We start from the raw sequence: 20,024 nt of genomic DNA, 5'->3' as shown, positions 1-20,024 counted from the left end.
ATGGGACCAGCAACCCCATATGTGAGTATTGCCTGTGTAATTAAAACAACCCAACTCCCAACATGAGTTAATCAAAATCGTCTCTGACCTTCTGGTGATGATGGTCTACTCCCATTTCCTCTGTCCACAACTTTGACTCTGGGCTTTGGGTCCTTTCTTTTTTCTAAATCTTTAACTGGAAGAAAAGTAGAGATACAGCACCATGTTATATTAAAGTCTAAAAGAAAATATTCCGTGAGTTTTACTAAAACCCTTGAAAGCCCTAAAAGTATCTATAGAAATTAGCTCCGTGGTACAAACTCATCCCCAAATATTAGAACTGCTGTTTTGTTTTGTTTTTTCTCAACTTGGTGATGAGAAGACACAGAAACACTTACGGAATTACTTTGGCTGAGTATGCACTATGGGCAGATGTGTCACATATATTTAATCCTTCATAACTGCTGTAAAATCAGCATAATTATCCCTAGCTTATACATGAGGGAATGAAGAACCAGAAAGCTAAAACCTATCTCATAAAACCAGTTAAGTGCTGGCACGGGGTTAAAGCCATATCTTCAAGTCTCTGGACTTAGCCTATGAGCTTGGTCCTCATTCTAGAAAGATCTTAACCATGAATAGCCTCATTTGGAATTGCTCCATCAGCAAAAAAAGAAGGTGAAGAGCCTTATAATAATTCCTTTTCAAATTTAAAAAAAGTTCTCTATTAATACATGGTAGTTTTTTTATGGCTTTAATTAGAAAATGTTCAAGGACCAAAAAATGCCCCTTGGCCTTTTAATAAATTCATATCAACCTACACCATTAGCTTAACTTTCCACTGCATTCTCTCCTTAAAACTGCACAGCTGCTTTTCTGCCAAATAGCACCTTAGGCTGTTTGAAGCAGTCAAGAGCCTGCCAAATGTCAGTGGTTTCTGCACAAATAAAACACCCTGTGAAAATGCAGAAGTGAGCCAAGGTATTTCAATTAATTGCTACATTCATTTCATGGAAATCAGCAAATGTATTAAAGGGTAAGCTACACAGGGGAAGCAATGATTTCCTCTGAACCACCCTTGCTGCCTTCTCCAGGATATTGTTCCACTCATCCTGTCTTTATCATATCCTCCTCCCCTTTCTTTCCACTGTCTTCCATCCCTTTGCTGAAATGGTTTGAGATTTGTCATTTGCCAAGGTCATGTCACTCCAATTCTATTATTCCTTTTCTTAGAAACCTTCCTTGGCTTTCTGCTACCCAGAGATTAAATTCCAGGATATAAAACAAAATTTTAAAAGATTTTAAAAATAAAAATGTAAGATACCTCGATCCTGATATGTATAAATTTTTATAACAATTTTTTAAGACCTCATTCACCGACTTCTTTATAAGCATTGGCACTTTGGAGCACCCCCACCACCACCACCACCACCACACACACACACAAACACACACACACACACACACTTAAATGCTTTTCTTTCTCAGTTTTTAGAATGGCTTTATCCTGGTTTTCTCCTTTTGACCACTCCTTTTCATTCTCATTCTTTGGGCTCTTTCTCTATTACTATTCATGAAACACAATCATATACTAACGTTGCCTTGTGTCCCTCTACAGCCCCCTGTAATTTTACCATCCCACAATTTAAATTCTCACCTTTTCATAGATAATTTCCAAATCTGTATCTTCAACCCCACCCACACATGGGCTGTCACCCCAAATTACCTGCATTTTCTAAAACAAAATATGTCTGCAACTTTAATACGCGAAAGATCGTGCTGAGTGATGCTGGAGGTAGAAATAGCTCTAGGAAAGACTAGTAATAAACTCAGAGGTAGAGACTTGGAGAAACTTCCCTTTTGAGTCAGACTTCCAAAGAAAGGCAGGAATTTGCAGGCAAAGATTGACAAAACACATTTAAAAGAGAAAAAATTTTCCAACATAGAATGTGCTGAATTCTTATAAATTTTATGTTGCCTCAGCATCCATTTTAAATATGTTGGACTTACTCGTACTAGAAACAGACTCAGTCATCCTTGACGCAGTTTCCAGTCCTACAACATACCCTAAAGCACTAGTTCCTAAATGTGGTTAATCCAGATATCTGCCTTAAACAACTGCTCCCTGCCCATCTTTCAAAGTCTAGTTCAAATGTCACCTTTCCAGTGGAGTTTTTGCCAGTCTCTACTCGGGAGTTACTCTTATTATTCATTATTCATTATTCTCTCCTAGATCTATTTCTACCTTCTACTTCCCTATGGGAGAGCTGCATACAGTCCACCTGACTGGCCCCTCTGACCCTCATTCTCTGCATGGACTATGCAGATATGCCACAGTGACCACCTCTCAGTCACAGCGTGACCTCCTGGAACACATGCCTGCTTACTTTAAATCCCCCAATTAAAACTCTCCTCAGAGAAACCCGGGGATAATGCTCTGGACCCCAATAAAGACCTTGGCTTACGGGTGCCCCCACTTCATGTGCTCCCTGACCTCCATGGGTGTGGCCTCCAGGCAAACCATGTAACTCCCAGGACCTGTAAGTAATAAACCTTTATTTCCATCTTGTGTCTCTCCTAATCAATGAAGAGGTGCCCTCCATATTTAAAGGTCCTAAATTAAAACACAGAGCTATAAAAGCAGTCTATAAATAAACAAGAAAAAATAACAGACATTATGGAAGCTGATCCACTATGTCACATGTAAGATATATATGTCTTCCTCATGTAGGGGCAAAATCAGTTGGAAAATAGATTGTTACAAGCAAAATGATATTTCTTACAACAATAGCTACCATGCTCTACTATGAGGTGAAGTAAGCTCATCTGCAGAGTAATAGGCATATCATCACCTTCATTTGCAGGTGAAGAAACTGAGGCTGGAAGTGGTTGAATTTCTTGTGGCAAATTTGGAATCATAATACCTATTAGATCAGCTATTCCTTTCTGTCTTAAAAATTCAAAGATCATTTCTTATGTTTTACTGTATATCAAAATATGAACTCATAAAGAATGCAAATCCCTGCACTAAATGCAAACCTATAGCCACAAGGCTTTATCTTGATCACCACTTTCCTGCATTCAACCACGAAAGTTTTCTAGGAAGAGGAGACAAGGCTTTAGCTCCGTCTCACAGAGAGCAAGAATATAACTGAAATGCAAAAGGGAAAAGAAAGCTATCCAAGCAATTTTCATTTTATTCATACAAACTGCTCTTTGGGCAGAACAAATCCATCTATCCTGCCAATAAAAATAACACAGCTAAAAACATACATGCTTGCATATTATTTATCTAGCTAAAAGTTACATTGTTTCTCTACAGCTATCTTAGCAGAGTTAAGCAAGATGGAAACAAATGAATTTCCTTTTACGTGTTTTGAAGAAGTAGCCTGGGAAGATTTATATGACTCTCTGTGTTTCTTCTGCTGTTCAATCGGTGGAATGTTTGAAATAATCAATTGCAAAACCTCAGACTAGAGAAAGATGAATCTTTTCTCCTTATCCCTTTTACTGCTTCTCACAAACTGTAAGTGAAGTTATTTCAGCAACTCATGCAGGAATGTTGGAGGCCAGAAACTAAAGTACAGTGCCAGTAAAATGAGACAGAAGGCTGATTTAAACCAAAAATAACATAAAAACCTTTTCCAAAGCTCCCAGACAAAGTGAATCTCAAAAGAATGTAACATTTACAACATGTGTATGTCCTGCTAACAGGTGAATTTGCCAAATGTCTTTGTTCAGAAGTTTCAAGAGGTAACTTAACCAAGTTGTGTTTTCTTTTAAATTTTTAAAATATTCACAAAATATTGGGTTGGTGCAAAAGTAATTGCGATTTCTCCAATTTAAAGTAATTGCAAAAACTGCAATTACTTTTGCACCAGCCTATATGTCTCACAAAATATTACCAACAAGAGGAAGACAAAAAAGGGAGGGAAGGGGTGTAAAAAGTCTAGAGAGAACATTGCTGCACACAAAGTTCCAGACCCACCACCTCACAGATTTATGGATTCATCTTATGGTAGGATTTTAAAAGCTATTGTTTAAAATTTAGAAAAAAAATCTACTTGAAATGATGTCGTGATTTGCTCAAAAAATAATAACGAAAAGGGTTTGAAGGATAGAAGAAATAAGACTGGCCCTGAGCAGCTAATTGCTGAAGCCAGATGATGGCTACTTAGGAGTTCATTATACTATTCTGATGATTTTTTATTATGCTTTAAATTGTCCTTAATAATAAATTGGGTTTTTAAAAAGAGTCTGTTTTAGCAATGAAGTAACAGAAAGTTAACTAGGCTAGGCATCTTCTGTTTGCATTCAAAATACAAAATTTTCATCTTCACATTTGAAACACCACTTTCAGGAAGCGGGTGTTGCTGTAGTCTCTGGTCACTAGAATATAAGATCCCTAGGGGCAGGGATTTGTCATGTGCCCAAGTCCCTAGAAAACAGTCTGGCACTTAGTAGGCATGTGGCATACATTTGTTCAACAGAAAAAAAAAAGAGTGAATGAATGTCTCCTGAGAGACAGAAGAATCAGGGCCTGTGTGGATCTTTATTTTTTATTTTATTTTTTGTTTTTGAAATGGAATTTTGTTCTTGTTGCCCAGGCTGGAGGGCGATGGCACGATCTTGGCTCACTGCAACCTCCACCTTCTGGGTTCAAGCGATTCTCCTGCCTCAGCCTCCCAAGTAGCTGGGATTACAGGTGTGCACCACCACGCCCAGCTAATTTCGTATTTTTAGTAGAGACAGGGTTTCTCCATGTTGGTCAGGCTGGTCTCAAACTCCTGACCTCAGGTGATCCGCCCGCCTAGGCCTCCCAAAGTGCTGGGATTACAGGCATGAGCCAATGCGCCCAGACTGTGTGGACCATTTTTAAACTCAATCTAAGGAAATGCTTCCTAAGGAACTGTGTGGACATTGATTGGACCATCGCAGAGCTTTCGCTCCCGCTTAGAATGTCCTCTGCACACTCTATCCTTTCTCCAAATGCCCAATTTACTATTTGAGAACTGGCTCAAACATGAAGCTTTCCCATGCCTATCCTCTCCACAGCCCATTACTGGGGCAGAGAAAGTACCTCTCTTCACAGAGTCCTATATGTACTCTCTCCATATTTATCACATTGTATTTGCTGACAAATCAGCTTATCATGGAGACTGGCATAGAACAGTCCCTGTGTCAACCGATTGACAATTAGAAAGAGTTAAATTCCCTGTTGTGTAGGCTGTTTTAGTAGAGGCTGGACTGGCACTTTCTGGGGATCCTACAGAGGAGATGCAGGCATTATCCATTCAGACATTCATATTTATGGAGCACCCATTATATGCCAGGCCTATAATATGCAACTGTGATACAATGAGAAATAAAAATCATTGAGTTACAGTCTTTGCAAAACTTGCAGACTTCTAGGGGTCACAGAGAAGTAAATAAGCAATTACAATATGGTGTTATAGTACCAGAAGGGAAGCTCTAGATGCTAAGAAATCACATAGAAGAGATGTCTGGGTAAGGTTCAGGAGCCAATGTTAAGAAGTACATTGGAAACTAAAGCATAAAGGATAAGTAGGAATACAGCAAAATGGGGGAAAGGGAAGGGTAGGAAAGTATTAGAGATCAGAGGAATTCGTTGAAGGTAAGACTGAAGGTCTTCTAGGATCTCTACAAATCTGAAAAATCTAGAATTTTAAGTTGTAGAATATATATCACAGACTCAAACCCAAGGCTGGGACAGAGTCCTGCGGAGGTGCTTTGAGAACTGTAAATACATACTTCTGAATTGGCCTTGAGCTGGCTTGCTTTCTTTATCTTTATTGTATGCAATAATTTGAACTGTGTAATTCTGGTCTGGCATAAGGCCTTGAATAATTGCTTTAGTTGCAGTGTTCTGGAGATTCAGCTGGTTAGTTTTTCCACCTATAATAAAAGAGAAAAATAAATCAGTTCTAAGAAATAAGGTTCACTGTGTACATTAAGGAACTTTATTAGTTAGCAATGATGGTGTTAAAGAGTGAAGGCATTTTTTGAAATGTGTTTTATTGTATATATTTTAAAATGTATGTATTTAGAATGTACATCATGATTTTTTTACATACATCAAGAGGTGAAGACATTTAAAAATACATACAATGGTATATATGTGTATTGCACCTAATTATAATATAGTTTCCATCTTCCTTTTTAGCTGTACTCTTTTTACATTAGATAACTAACAATTGTCGAAATTAGAGAAAACCAAATTCACAAAAATATTTCATCATAACACACTACTGCTTTTATACAGTAGGAAAAGACATAGTACAAGATTACAAGACAGCAAGCCCTCAGCATCACATATACTCTTCGAGGAAATAATTTCACTTAAAAGTGAAGGAGGAGGCCAGGTGCAGAGGCTCACACCTGTAATCCCAGCACTTTAGGAGGCCAAGGCAGGTGGATCACCTGAGGTCAGGGGGTTGATACCAGCCTGGCCAACGTGGTGAAACTCTGTCTCTACTAAAAACACAAAAAATTAACCAGCCGTGGTGGTGTTCATCTGTAGTCCCAGCTACTCGGGAGGCTGAGGCAGGAGAATTGCTTGAACTGAGGAGGTGGAGGTTGCAGTGAGCCGATATCGCGCCACTGCACTCCAGCCTGGGTGACAGACCAAGACTCCACTTCAAAAAAAAAAAAAAATGTGAAGGGGGAGATATGGGCAGGCTGAAGGTAATTATTTACACTGGAATTTTTTTCTGCAGCCTCTCTAAAGTGAGTCAAAGCATCCTTGAAACATGAACAATTTAATTATCTTAAATCTGATCACAAATGGCTCAGGATGCTGAAGGAACCACTCATTGGCTGGCTGCTTAAAAGTTGGCTTGTTCATGAAAAGATTTCAAAATCCCATTACCTCTCCATCACATTAGACTGACATCTAAGGCTTTCTTGAAAGTGCTGATGATTAAGTACTCAACTTTTATGCAGAATTCCAAATTTTACTTTTCTTCTCTAATTTTTGCCTGCAATTATGTGTCTGAGAAAAGGAAAATTAATTTAAAACTTCTGTCTCTCTAGCAGTACCAGCAAGAGAAGTCTGAAATTTGCTGAATTAGTAAAACATAATACAGATTATAATTTAATCATATGCCAATAAAATTAATATTTTTAAATCTGAAATTTGATGCTGCTATTAACTGTGCTGCCTGCTACTGGAGGGCAAAATGGAGTCTTTCTCTTGCCAAAACCCATTTCCTTATGTGCGTTTATGTTCAAGATGTTAAATCTGGTTTTAGGAACTTCTGTCATTTAAAACTCACCTATTACAAAGTGCACCTAATATATCCTTCACAATGTGTGTTTCACTAAAAAAAAAGTTTCTCAAAAAACAAACCCTGTATATTACAGTCTCTCTTTGAGAGTTATGGAGTGTATTATTTTATTAGAGGCTTTGAGATTCCTGAAACAAACAAAAAAAAAGCTTTAAACTCTGTTTAAAGCAGCATTTCCCAAATTTATTTGACCATTAAACTATTTAGCTGCATAATAGCTATTAGCATCCTACAGAATACCATGGAACATGCTTTCAGAAAGGCTGGCAGAAAGAGTAGTTGGACCATATCTCATAGTGTTGAAACAGCTATAAACACTTTGCGGCTAAATGTATGTATTACTCTTTATTTACTATGTTTAATCAAATAGATACCAGATTGTCAAGACTGATTGTCTTGGGTTGCTGCAGTAAGCACACTGTGGAAAATAAACCTAGCATTTTCGAAGAAATAATTTGCTTTCACTCCTAATTTTTATTTTGCCATGGGAGATGTCTAAGCAAGAACTAGACATCTACTTCTTGGGTGCACTCTTCAAGAGAGGACTGAAGGATTCAGATGAAGGTTTGTTTCAGAGGCTACCCAAGCCACTTCTGCAATTCTGTGATTCCTCAGTAACACTTGCTTGGGGGTACTTAATAGTTTGGTATTATCAGCAATTAATCAGAAAAAGTTAAGCTACCAATCACTTGAAGGAAAAAAAATTACCTTTCAAGATCAGACACGAGGGATTCTCACAGGTACCAAAAAATAGTAACTTGTATTTTGACCTTTAGAATCATAAATGTTCAAGAATCTTTTAAATTTAAATTTCCCATGATAGCTTATTTTTAAAAAAATAAGCTATATTTTAAAAATCAAAGAAATTTCAAAATTGAGTCATACTCCGAAATGAAAACTCTGAACCAGGTTTGAGAATATTGTTTTCCATAAGAAAGTCACTTCTGTATGCCACCATGGGAAAAGTGGACATCTGGTATTGCTCAACAAGAAGTCATTCTAATGAGTCTATGGATAATATTTCTTAATGAAAGATATGTCAGGCCGGGTGTGATGGCTCACACCTGTAATACCAGCACTTTGGGAGGCTGAGGCAGGTACATCAGCTGAGGTCAGGAGTTCAAGACCAGTCTGGCCAACATGGTGAAATCCCATCTCTATTAAACATATAAAAATTAGCCAGGCGTGGTGGCGGGCGCCTGTAATCCCAGCTACTCGGGGGGCTGAGACCGGAGAACCACTTGAATCTAGAAGGCAGAGGTTGCAGTGAGCCGAGATCGCACCTCTGCACACCAGCCTGGGCAACAAAGAGCGAAACTCAGTCTCAAAAAATTTAAAAAATTAAAAAATAAATAAAAGATATGGCCTTTTGGTGACCAAGCAAGAAACCAGGTGTTTCATCTGTTTGTCTTGTTTGAATGTTTACGTCAACTGTTGAGTAAGACGTCCACATTATTGAACAATACAGCATCTGTCTCCTTCACCGTATCATTTGGGAAAAGGTCTACCACTGAAAGGCATGTAGCTCCATATAATCCTCTTTATCACCAATAAAAAGAAAAAATAATTATTATGTTTACATAAATATATATTATACAAACATGTATTATTAAGTACTTATTAGGTACTGTGTGAAAATGGATCCTTGGAGAAGTAATGGGACCTGAGAGCATCTTTATGACAATCATAGGTAACATTTACTGAGCACTTACTATATGGCACCACGGTTCTAAGGGCTTTATATTTATTTTAGTCTTCACAACCAGTACTTCCCAAATTTAATGTGCATAGGAATCACCTGGGGATCTTTTTAAAATTCAGACGCTGGTTGAAGAGGTCGAGGGTAGAGCCCAGTATTCTGCATTTCTAACAAGCTCTCAGGTAGTGCCAATGCTGCTGATTCCAGATCAACCTTGAGTTGCAAATTCATAGAAAACTCCATGGGGTGGGTACAAATATTGTTTGCTTATTGTATAGAAGAAACTTGAGGCACTGAGTCATTAACTTGCCTGAATCACACTACTTATAAGTGACAGAATCGAGTTTTGAATTCAAGCAATCCAGTTGTTGATCCCATCTTCATCTTCATAACAACCATGTCACAGAGGCAATTTCCCTACATGGTCTGTATTATTTTAGCTTATTATATTCGTATAATAAAAACATAAAATATGAGAAAGAAAAACTCAACCAAATGATGTTGAAAGATACTTCATTATTTAAATACACTTAATTTAAAGCTTCTTTAAATAATAAAGTACCTTTAAGCATCATTTAAGCATCATCTTTAAAATAAAGATGTTTAATTTAAAGCATCCTTAAATAACTATTCATGATCAAAAAACGTGTTCAACTTATGTTTTTCCTGCCTTATCACTTATTTTCACAATGTCTACTTAGCCTAATTTTAATGTATAATGCTGAATATTATTCTATTGAGTTAATTAATAATAGTTTATTCAACCAGTCAAAACTATTGGACACTCAGGTGCATTGTATATTTAAGTTCCAGTGAATTCAAAGTATTCATTTTATGTCTAAACAGAGGAAATAAAACTTGTTGATTGTCTGATAATTTGGTCTAAAAAGAACTAGAGCCAAGAGTCATTCTTCACTCTTTGGGGAACATTATTACCTTGATTAGAGGGTAAGATTTTAAACACTAAAGATTAAACAAACCAAAAGCTTTCAAAAAATCCAACACAATGCTTGGCACTACATGTTTTTAGTTGCCTATGCATGAAAAGTTGCTAATGCTCTGCAAAACAAAGTCAATTGTTTTTACCTGAAGCTGGAGTCACAAGAAGTTTGTAACCACCAAATTTCCCTCTTGGAGCCTTCCATGAAATCTGTATACTGTCATGAGATATTACATTATATCTTAACCTTGTGGGTGGAGCCACTGAAAAGGAAAAACAAAAATGATGTTAACATTGTAACATTTAAGTTTCTATTTGTTAAATTAGAAAGTCAAAGTAGTATAATAAAAATACACACAAAAGACTTCATCAGCCTCAAAATATATAATATATATACATATGTTTTTTGAGATGGAGTCTCCATCTGTTGCCCAGGCTGGAGTGCAGTGGCACGATCTCAGCTCACTACAACCTCTGCCTCTTGGGTTCAAGCAATTCTCTGTCTCAGCCTCCCGAGTAGCTGGGATTACAGGCACGTGCCACCATGCCGGGCTAATTTTCTTGTATTTTTAGTAGAGACGGGGTTTCACCATCTTGGCCAGGCTGGTCTTGAACTCCTGACCTCATGATCCACCCACCTCAGCCTCCCAAAGTGCTGGGATTACAGGCATAAGCCACCGCGCCTGGCCATTATATGTATTATTTTTTACAACCCCACTAATGAATTGATCAGTTTGCAAGACAACACAAACCTAAGGGCATTTGTTTCTTACCCAAGGCATATCCATTTGTCAAACAGTAGTGACCTTATGACAAAGAACTAAGACCAAGTGTTAGAATGTAATACTCTAGCCTAGTTTAATAATTGAAGCCAATTTTGTAAAATGCTTTCATTATGTTACAAGGATAAATTTTTCTCCTTGAAACATATGAGCTTCTATAATCTACTCTACTGAGACCTGTTGTTTGTCCTTAGGGTTTTCACTTTGGTAATTCAATATTTTTGATTATATGATAATTTGAGAGGGCTACTACGGATATATTATGGTAATAAGATATTCATTTAAAAACATTTGAGAAAATGATTGTAAAGGCATTCAGGACCAAGTAAAAGATAATCACGTTTTATAAACTTGGATCCAGTTTTCAAGGATAGCTGATTTATACCTGTCAGAAAGATACAAACACATGGTCATGAATCAGCCCAGAATGTTTTATCTTTTCTGACAGTTTACAAAAATGAGTAGATCTGTATTACTTTTTGTGTAGGTCATTCAAACTTCAAAACACATTTCTGGAACACTACACAAATGTTCCAGTATTTCAAAAAAGCTAAGAACGTTTTTATTACATACTCTCTAAATTACTTTGTTAGAAAAGAAAAGTTAATATTTCATGGAAAAGTTAGCCTTTTTTATCCACTTTTAAGCCCAGCCTCTCTTTCTCATTTTAAAAAACAGAGTGTAGAGAAAAGAAACAAACATTCTCCTACATAGGCATGGGGTACAACATGGGGTTGGATGTTAGTTTCATTCCTGGTTCTACCACTTAGCTAATAACCTTGAGCAGGTTATTGTTTCTTCCAAAACCTTAGTTTCTTTATTTTTAGAAAAGGTGATGGCAATACTTTTTGCAAAGGAGAGATGACAACTTTTAATAGGATAATGGATATCATGAATATAATGCATTATAATAAGGGGTCAATAAATATTTGTTCCCTTTCCCCTACTTCATGTAATGATTCAGCTTAAAAGCTCACTTAATCTTCAAAACATACATTGCTATTCCAATTTTATAGATAAAGGAACCAAGGTGCAACTAAGGCACTTGCCCAAGTTCACATACTGGTGAAGGACAATCTCTGACCCCAGATGAAATGCACTGTTTCTTTGAAAGATGATTCATATTAAGAAGTCACCCTCGGCCAGGCAGGGTGGCTCATGCCTGTAATCCCAGCACTTTGGGAGGCCAAGACGGGTGGATCACCTGAGGTCAGGAGTTTGAGACCAGCCTGACCAACATGGTGAAACCCCATCTCTACTAAAAATACAAAATTAGCCAGGTGTGGTGGCACACACCTGTAGTCCCAGCTACTCGGGAGGCTGAGACAGGAGAATTAATTGAATCCAGGAGGCAGAGACTGCAGGTAGCCGAGATCAGGCTACTGCACTCCAGCCTAGACGAGACAGAGCGAGACTCCATCTCAAAAAAAAAAAAAAAAAAAAAAAAGAAGTCACCCTTCATTGAGCTAGATGAATGAAGAATTTACTACTCCACAAACTGAAATCAGTTTGAAATCAGATGAAAGCATCTGAAGTCAGTAAGCACTGAAAGACACAATCTTAAGAATAGATTTTCTTTCTATTTGTCCTTTACTATCTCGAAGTAGAGAATGCTAGTCATGCAGAATAAAAACATTACCTTCCTGTTCTCAATGTGACATGAATGGAAGAAAGAATTTACATTTCTCTGGCTAATGAGAAAGCATAAATTTATCATACGAATAACTTTTTTCAAATGGAAGAGGAAGGTGCCTGAACCTAACATTTGGATGAACAGAAAACTTACTATTTTGCTTAGTCATCAACTTGAGAAGAAAATTTATTAATAGATAGGTTCTTATTACTTATGGAAGAAAATTAAAAGTAAGAATTTAAAATATTAAAAATATATGCAAGTTTCTGAGTAAAATCAAGTCAGTGGACTAGTAAATGTCATTGCCCAAGTTTTTGCATGAATGAGCTGCTGAAAGAAAGCTGTCTGGGGAACCATCAAGTGGAAAAGTACAAATAGGATGGAGGCTTCAATCTAGGAAATTCCAAGAAAGTCAATGATTCCATTAGCACTCCAGGTGTGTTGACATCTCAAAACAGCAAACAACATTCAGGATTCCTAGGTTAAAAATTATTAAATTTTCTATCCATGCTACTATTCTTTAAATGTCATCTGAGTTTATAGCCCTCAACATCTCTTAGTCAATAGATAGGCTTCCAAATCTCCAGTAGAAAATGAGGGCAACGTGGACCATGTTCAGGTAATCTGGATGGTGTTCTAGAACCAAGAGTGGCATCGGCTTCCATTCGATTGCTCAAGAAAACAAAGTGTAGAACTGTTGAAGCAAATGCAACAACCAAATCCATCAATACTCAACTCTTTTATTAATTTATAAATGATTCAACTGTCTACAGTCCCATTACAACTGCTAGCCAAAAGCAATATCATTATTACCTTTTATCAACAGACCACATCTATTGCCTATAGAAGCATAAATACCCTCACAGTCATTAAAAGGAGATCTTGGTTAAACATAACATTCACATTTTCCTTAGGTTTTCGCCTTTAGGGTAAAAAATATTGAAAAGAAGAAATGCTAGTTAAAAAAGAAAGAGGCCTGAGGTCACAGCTGTGGATTTCAAAGTTAGCTTTTTCCCCCTTTTAGAAGGCACTGGGACTGGAGCCAAAGCAAGGGCAGCAGGATTGACAGAAACGCTTTAAGTGCCATGGAGAAATAATTGCTCTTATCTCATGGAACAAAACTTTGTGTACATTTTATACCAGACCCACGATTTTTCTGTTTGCAAGCACAAAGGAAGTACTTTTTTTAAACATATACTTAACTTTCATTAATAATTATAAATGCTTACATGAACTTGACAGAAAAATTAATTTATGTCAGTTCAAATCCTAGTCTTTTAAAAAAGACGAACATCAAGTGTAATGTTTGATTTTCAGCACACACCAAGAGCCCAGAGGAAACCAACAGACCCATCCTTTGCATGGTGAAGTGTAAAAGATGAGATTGCACATGAGATTAGGCTTGATATAAGATCTGTGAATATATAAACATCATCCCAAAGTGAGACTGAGGGGGAAGACTGAGGAGCGGCTACCCATTATCTTCCACTCCACTGCAGAGTTAGGCTCATTACTGAAAGTGTAGGGGCATTTTTCTTCTGCTGTGCTGTGCTGTGCTTTGTTTGTGAAGGAAGATTTTCTTTAAGCTCAAAGAATACAACTGCAATCATTCCCATAGAGGCTCATAGGCAGGAGAGAAATGTTTATGTCATGTCATTGAAGCCTCACTATTATCAAGCATTTATGAAATTCTGTTTCATAATCTATTCATTAAAGAGTTGACTTTTGGCTGTCCCTTTCTTCCTTCCTTCTTTCCTTCCTTTCTTCTCATCTGAATTTGAATGCTTACGGTTTTGTCAAGTGACCATCTACGTAAAGATACTTATTTTAATAAAATATTCACATTTGTTTATTAAAACGCTAGTTTTTACACAGGGACACTGAAATGGACATCTTGTATTCTTCCCTACCCATAATCGCATCTCCTCTTCCTTATATGACAGCATCCTGGTTTTCTTCCAAGGAACAACACCACCTCCCCCACTGCATAGGGCCAGCCATCCTTCCCTGGCTAAAGGCTGGGAAAATCACTCAAACCAGGTCAAGCAGACTCTCCCAAGAATCTGAAACTTGACTCCAGTGATGCAAGGATGGAAAATAGCTCCAGTCGTTCCAATGACATGCCCTAAGGAAAATGGTCACTAGTTTGTACAGACTGTATCCCAGAGGGTTTCCCAGATTCCTATCCTTTTCAAAGCTTGATTATTCACTTTTACTTTGATTATATGAGCTACTGCATTACCTACTGGTGAATACATTTTTGCTTAGTTGACCAGAGAAAATTTATTTTATTTGCAACCAAAAATTTCTGGCTGATAAAGATAATGCAGCATGAATCACACTGAGAGTTTTTACCTCTTTAAAACATATTTTAGGATGCTAAGTTGATAGGACAACCAATTATATTTATTTTTAAAAGACTTTTAAACAGCAGAGAAGTATTTGGCTATTTTTCCAAGTAATCTAAAACCAAAAAAATTCTTTTTTTATTATTGGCGGGGTGCAGTGGCTCATGTCTGTAATCTCCCAGCACTTTGGGAGGCCAAGGCAGGCAGATTCGTTGAGCCCAGGAGTTTGAGACCAGCCTGGGCAACATGGCAAAACTCCATCTCTAAAAAGTATATACAAAAATCAGTTGAGCGTGGTTGCATGGGCCTGTGGTCCCAGCTACTCAGGAGGCTGAGGTAGGAAGATCTCTTGAGCCCAGGACGTGGAGGCCATGATCGCACCACTGCACTCCAGCCTGGGCGACATAGCAAGACTCTGGCTCAACAAATACAATAAAATACAAAAACTTTAGCTTTTTATGTTAGTCATTTTTTTCCAGTTAAATGTACTGCCTAAATGTTTTATAAATTGGAGCAATTAAATTTTGACAGACTTTTACTGTAGGATTTGCTACAGGGATTTTTTTTTTAATGTGGTTTAGAACCTCATATGTTGTAATTTCATGATCCATTATAAAGATGCTGAAAACAGCTGTAAGGAAAATATTCTCAACTTTTCAAATGTGTTTGGCTACTAACAGCAAGAAATATGTGTCAACGTGTGAACACAGAGGTCTTTATAAAGTTAAAGCTAGCCCCTATGCGAAGTCTCCAATTTTCTATGCGTTGAGGTTTTTAAATGACAGTTATTTTACCTTCAGTGGCTCCTTCCTGTAACCGTCCAAAACAAACATCGCTAGAACCAGGTACATATTTACTGTGAAATTTCTAAGAAAGTGTGGATCCCATCACTTTGTTATTGCTGTACGCATTTTTCTCCTACAGCCATCACATTACTTTTTCCGTATTCTAGTTCATTTAACAACTTGTCTTGAAAAGAAGATGCTGGAATAATCCAGGTTTAAACAGTTATTTGAGCCAATGTAAGTTCACAGGTCCTGGAGAGGGAACATTTTTCATAAAATATTCCATGGAGAGACTAAATGGTAAAGCACATTCTGTGGATTAGCAATTAAGGAGCAAGAATTAATTTCCTGTATGTCTTCTTTTCTTTTTTTTTTTTTTTTTTTTGAGACAGAATCTCGCTGTGTCGCCCAGGCTGGAGTGCAGTGGTGTGATCTCGGCTCACTGCAAGCTCCGCCTCCCGGGTTCACGCCATTCTCCTGCCTCAGCCTCCCGAGTATCTAGGACTACAGACTACAGGTGCCCGCCACCGCGCCCGGCTAATTTTTTTTTTTTTGTATTTTTAGTAGAGACGCGGTTTCACCATGTTAGCCAGGATGGTCTCGATCTCCTGACCTCATGATCTGCCCGCCTCAGCCTCCCAAAGTGCTGGGATTACAGACGTGAGCCATCCTGTATGTCTTTTAATACTAGCTATATTCGTTGATTATTGTTACTGTAATAAATTTCAAAATCTTAGTGGCTTAAAACAATAGACATGTACTATCTTACAGTTCTAGGGGTCAGAAGTTTGAAATCAATCTCACCGGGCTAAAAGGATGGTGTTGGAAGGGCTGAATTTCTTTCTGTAGGGGAGAATCACTCAATCATTGTCTTGCCTTTTCTAACTTCTAGAGGATTCCCACGTTGCTTGACTTGTGGTCTCTTTCCATCTTCAAAGCCAGCAGTACCCAGCCAGCCAAGTTTTTCTCACCTGGCCGCTGACACTGGCTGCCCTATCTCCCTCTTCCATATTTAAAACTTTTTGCAGTTACATTGGGCCCACCCAGATAATCCAGGCCAACCTCCCTATTTTAAGGTCAACTGATTAACAAACAATTCAATCTGACATCTTAATTCCCCCTTGCCATATAACATATTCACAAGTTCTGAAGATTCATATGTGAACATCTTTGCAGGTACATTATTCTGCCTACCACACTGACTTTGCTTTTTTTTTTTTTTTTTTTTGAGACGGAGTCTTGCTCTGTTGCCCAGGCTGGAGTGCAGCGGCACCATCTCAGCTCACTGCAACCTCAGCCTCCTGAGCAGCTGGGACTACAGGCACGCACCATCATGCCCAGCTAATTTTTTGTATTTTTAGTAGAGACGGGGTTTCACCATATTGGCCAGACTGGTCTCAAACTCCTGACCTCGTGATCCGCCTGCCTTAGCCTCCCAAAGTGCTGGGATTATAGACGTGAGCCACCGTACTATTTTTTTTTCTCTGAAAATGTCTATTTGGCTTTGCAAATTAATGTCAAATTTGGCCAGCCCACAGGAACTCACTACTAAATTTGCTTTAAAAGCAGAAAATCACTCCAATAAAGCAATTCATATTTTTTATTCCTTGCTCAAAATCAGTCACGTAAATAAGAGGCGTAATGGTAGAAATAAGATGAGGTTTCTCAAAGGTCTCACATATTATCCTAATCAGCAAAACCAAAGACCTCTAAAGCTTTTCTTATTGAGGTTTCCCCCAGCGTGCAGCCACCATCTTCCTTCTTGAAAATTTCTCCAGCCTTCACTTATCATCCACTACATTCCCCTGACTCTCCTTATAATTGATGTTGGATTTTTTTTTGACTCTTTCAATCAGTCATTTTTCTTCTATTAAACTCTTATTGAACTCTATTGATGTTTGGCAGACTTCATCCTCACCTCTTTCCACTTTGATATCCCTTCCTAATTCTAGTTCTAAGGCTTCAAAAATCCCTATAAGTGAATTCCCAAATAAAATACAATTCGAATATAATCTCCTGCGCTGATCTTTTTTTCCCTAAACTCCAGACCACCAACTGCCTACCAGCCATCTCCACCTGAATGTCCCACAGACACCTTAAGCTCCATATATTTGTCTAAAACTGAACTCATTGTCTTCTACTTGTTTAAACTCTTGAACAAATGTCTACTATGACTGAAACATTGCTCTGTACTAGAGATACAGACACTAAAGAGAGAACTATTGGCTTTTATGAGCTGAGGTAAATAAACAATTACAATGCAAAGATATAGAAGCAGTAATGACACAGGGGTCAAGATGAAAGACCCCATCTGCTCAGGTCTCCATCAAGAAACTTGATTTATCTTCAATATTTCGCTGTTTTTGTCTGTCTCCACTTATAATCAGCAGACAACTTTTATCTCCTATACCCCTTAAATGATTCTTAGATGCATTCTCTCTAATCACGTTGCCTACTTCCAGCCTTCAACACCTATTTCATGGACAATTTAGTATATTTTAATGATCTTTCATACCTTGTTTGATCCTATCCCTCAAACCCCCATGAGTCGCAAATAGGAGAATCATTGATATTGCTATTAGAGTGTCTTTCTCAAAAACAGAGTTGTTTAAAATCTTCCATAATCTGGCTTCAATCTATCTTTCCATCTTTGTCTTTGCCACACTTCACCCCCAACATAACTTATATTGCAATTTATTTGCTTACAGCCCTGTCTCCCTAGTAGACAGTAACCTGGTTGAAGGCAAAAAATTAATAAATAAATAGGTCTTATTTAGCTTTCTATCTTGAACTTAACACATAGAATATGCCCCATAAGTGTTCACTTAAAACAGAATTTGGTGGCTGGGCACGGTGGTTCATGCCTTGTAATCCCAGCCCTTTGGGAGGCCAAGGAAGGTGGATCACTTGAGGTCAGGAGTTCGAGACCAGCCTGGCCAACATGGTGAAACCCCCTCTCTACTAAAAATACAAAATTAGCTGGGCTTGGTGGCACATGCCTGTAATCCCAGCTATTTGGCAGGCTGGGGCAGGAGAATTGCTTGAATGCTGGAGGCAGAGGTTGCAGGGAGCCGAGACTACGCCATTTGCCATTGCACTCCAGCCTGGGAAACAAGAGCAAAACTCTGTCAAAAAAAAAAAAAAACAAAAAAACAAACAAACAAACAAACAAAACAGCATTTGGCTAACAATGTATATCCGATAGACAGCATCCTTGAAAGTATCCCAAAAGAGCTATATATGATCAGTTATTCCACAAATGACCACTTCTGAATTATGCTAGACTGAGATAACAACTCTGGAGGGCTTAGCAACTTGCCCGCCTTTTGTTTCTAAGGATCTGTGTCTTGTATCCTGGAGTTTAGAAGATAAGTGGTCTAGAATTTCCTAATTGGCACAGCTGAAAGCATTCTTTCATCAACATAAATAACATAAGTAGAATGTATCTACCAAACTGCCTGCTGTATGTTCAGTGAAGTAGTTGGAAATACAGTTCCTTAACCCCAGGTGTATAATAGCAATTTGTGGATGCAAAAAGACAAGTTCCATTCCTTTCCAAACATGTGTGCCTCCCTTAAAGGAAACAGTGTGTGGTGGTTCATGCATTGATCTTTTCTACAACCTCAATGCCAAACATTAGACATTAGCATTCCTAAAATCACTTTATCACACTTACAATTCCTTGCTCAGCTGATAAATAACATTTCATCACCAACACTTCAGTCTCTGTAGATTCCCGTGTTTGTCTAATAATATCACTTTGCACAGTTGTGCATATTTACTTCAGAAGTTAGCGCATTTTTTTCAGACAAATGTTTTTGGCTTTGTGGGACACATAGTCTCTGTCATGACTATTTAATTATATCACTGTAGCATGAAAGTAGCCACAGACAATATGCAAACAAATGTGCATGACATGCTTCACTAAAACTTTATTTATAAAAATAGGCAGTGGGCCAGATTTGGCCCACAGGTAGTAGTTTTTCAGCCCCAGACTTACTTTATAAAAATGAATGGAAATCAAAAATAAAAGTTCCCATCCCAGGAATGCAAAGAGTAGATTTCACAAATTAAGTTTAATTAAAACAAAGCTAGAAATCATTAGGAATGCTTGAAATGGCATATTGGCAGGCTCTGTCAGGCCCTTATAACGTTCAGACTATGTGCTCAGTTTTTAAGAAAAGGAGCAAAATCAAGGGCCAGGTATGAAATGATAGAAATATCCTGTACATCATGTAAGAGACGAAACATGATTAGGATACATACACACTCACATTACAGTTATTTATTAACAGAGCTGTAAAAATAGGGCTGTATTCATAAAGCAATTTAATTAATAGAGCATTATTAATATAACTGATATTGTAACATAAAAATTTGACTTTCACTGATTAAACTTGCACAGGCTTTTCAGAAGCACTTTAAGAATAGGCCAGGTGTGGTGGCTGGCACCTGTAATCCCAGCACTTCGGGAGGCCGGGGCGGGCAGATCACGAGATCAGGAGTTCGAGAGCAACCTGGCCAATATGGTGAAACCCTGTTTCTACTAAA

General features: G+C 37.9%; 1 protein-coding gene across 2 annotated transcripts in view; it reads right to left on the bottom strand.

Moving 5' to 3' along the window:
* The window catches only part of COL14A1 (collagen type XIV alpha 1 chain), a 240,948-nt gene that overhangs the window by 198,132 nt on the left and 22,792 nt on the right, over positions 1-20,024 (bottom strand). For both annotated transcript variants that reach the window (XM_024251441.3, XM_024251440.3), the window contains exons 3-5: positions 10,072-10,188; positions 5,752-5,895; positions 89-175 (exon numbers count right to left, since the gene is read on the bottom strand). In XM_024251441.3, the coding sequence (XP_024107209.3) occupies positions 89-175; positions 5,752-5,895; positions 10,072-10,188 (348 nt within the window). The remainder of the gene's footprint in view (positions 1-88; positions 176-5,751; positions 5,896-10,071; positions 10,189-20,024) is intronic.

The sequence above is a fragment of the Pongo abelii genome, chromosome 7, assembly GCF_028885655.2.
Source record: "Pongo abelii isolate AG06213 chromosome 7, NHGRI_mPonAbe1-v2.0_pri, whole genome shotgun sequence".
Taxonomy (NCBI): domain Eukaryota; kingdom Metazoa; phylum Chordata; class Mammalia; order Primates; family Hominidae; genus Pongo; species Pongo abelii.
Note: the sequence above shows the minus strand (reverse complement) of the source record. Positions and strands in the feature narration are given on the sequence as shown.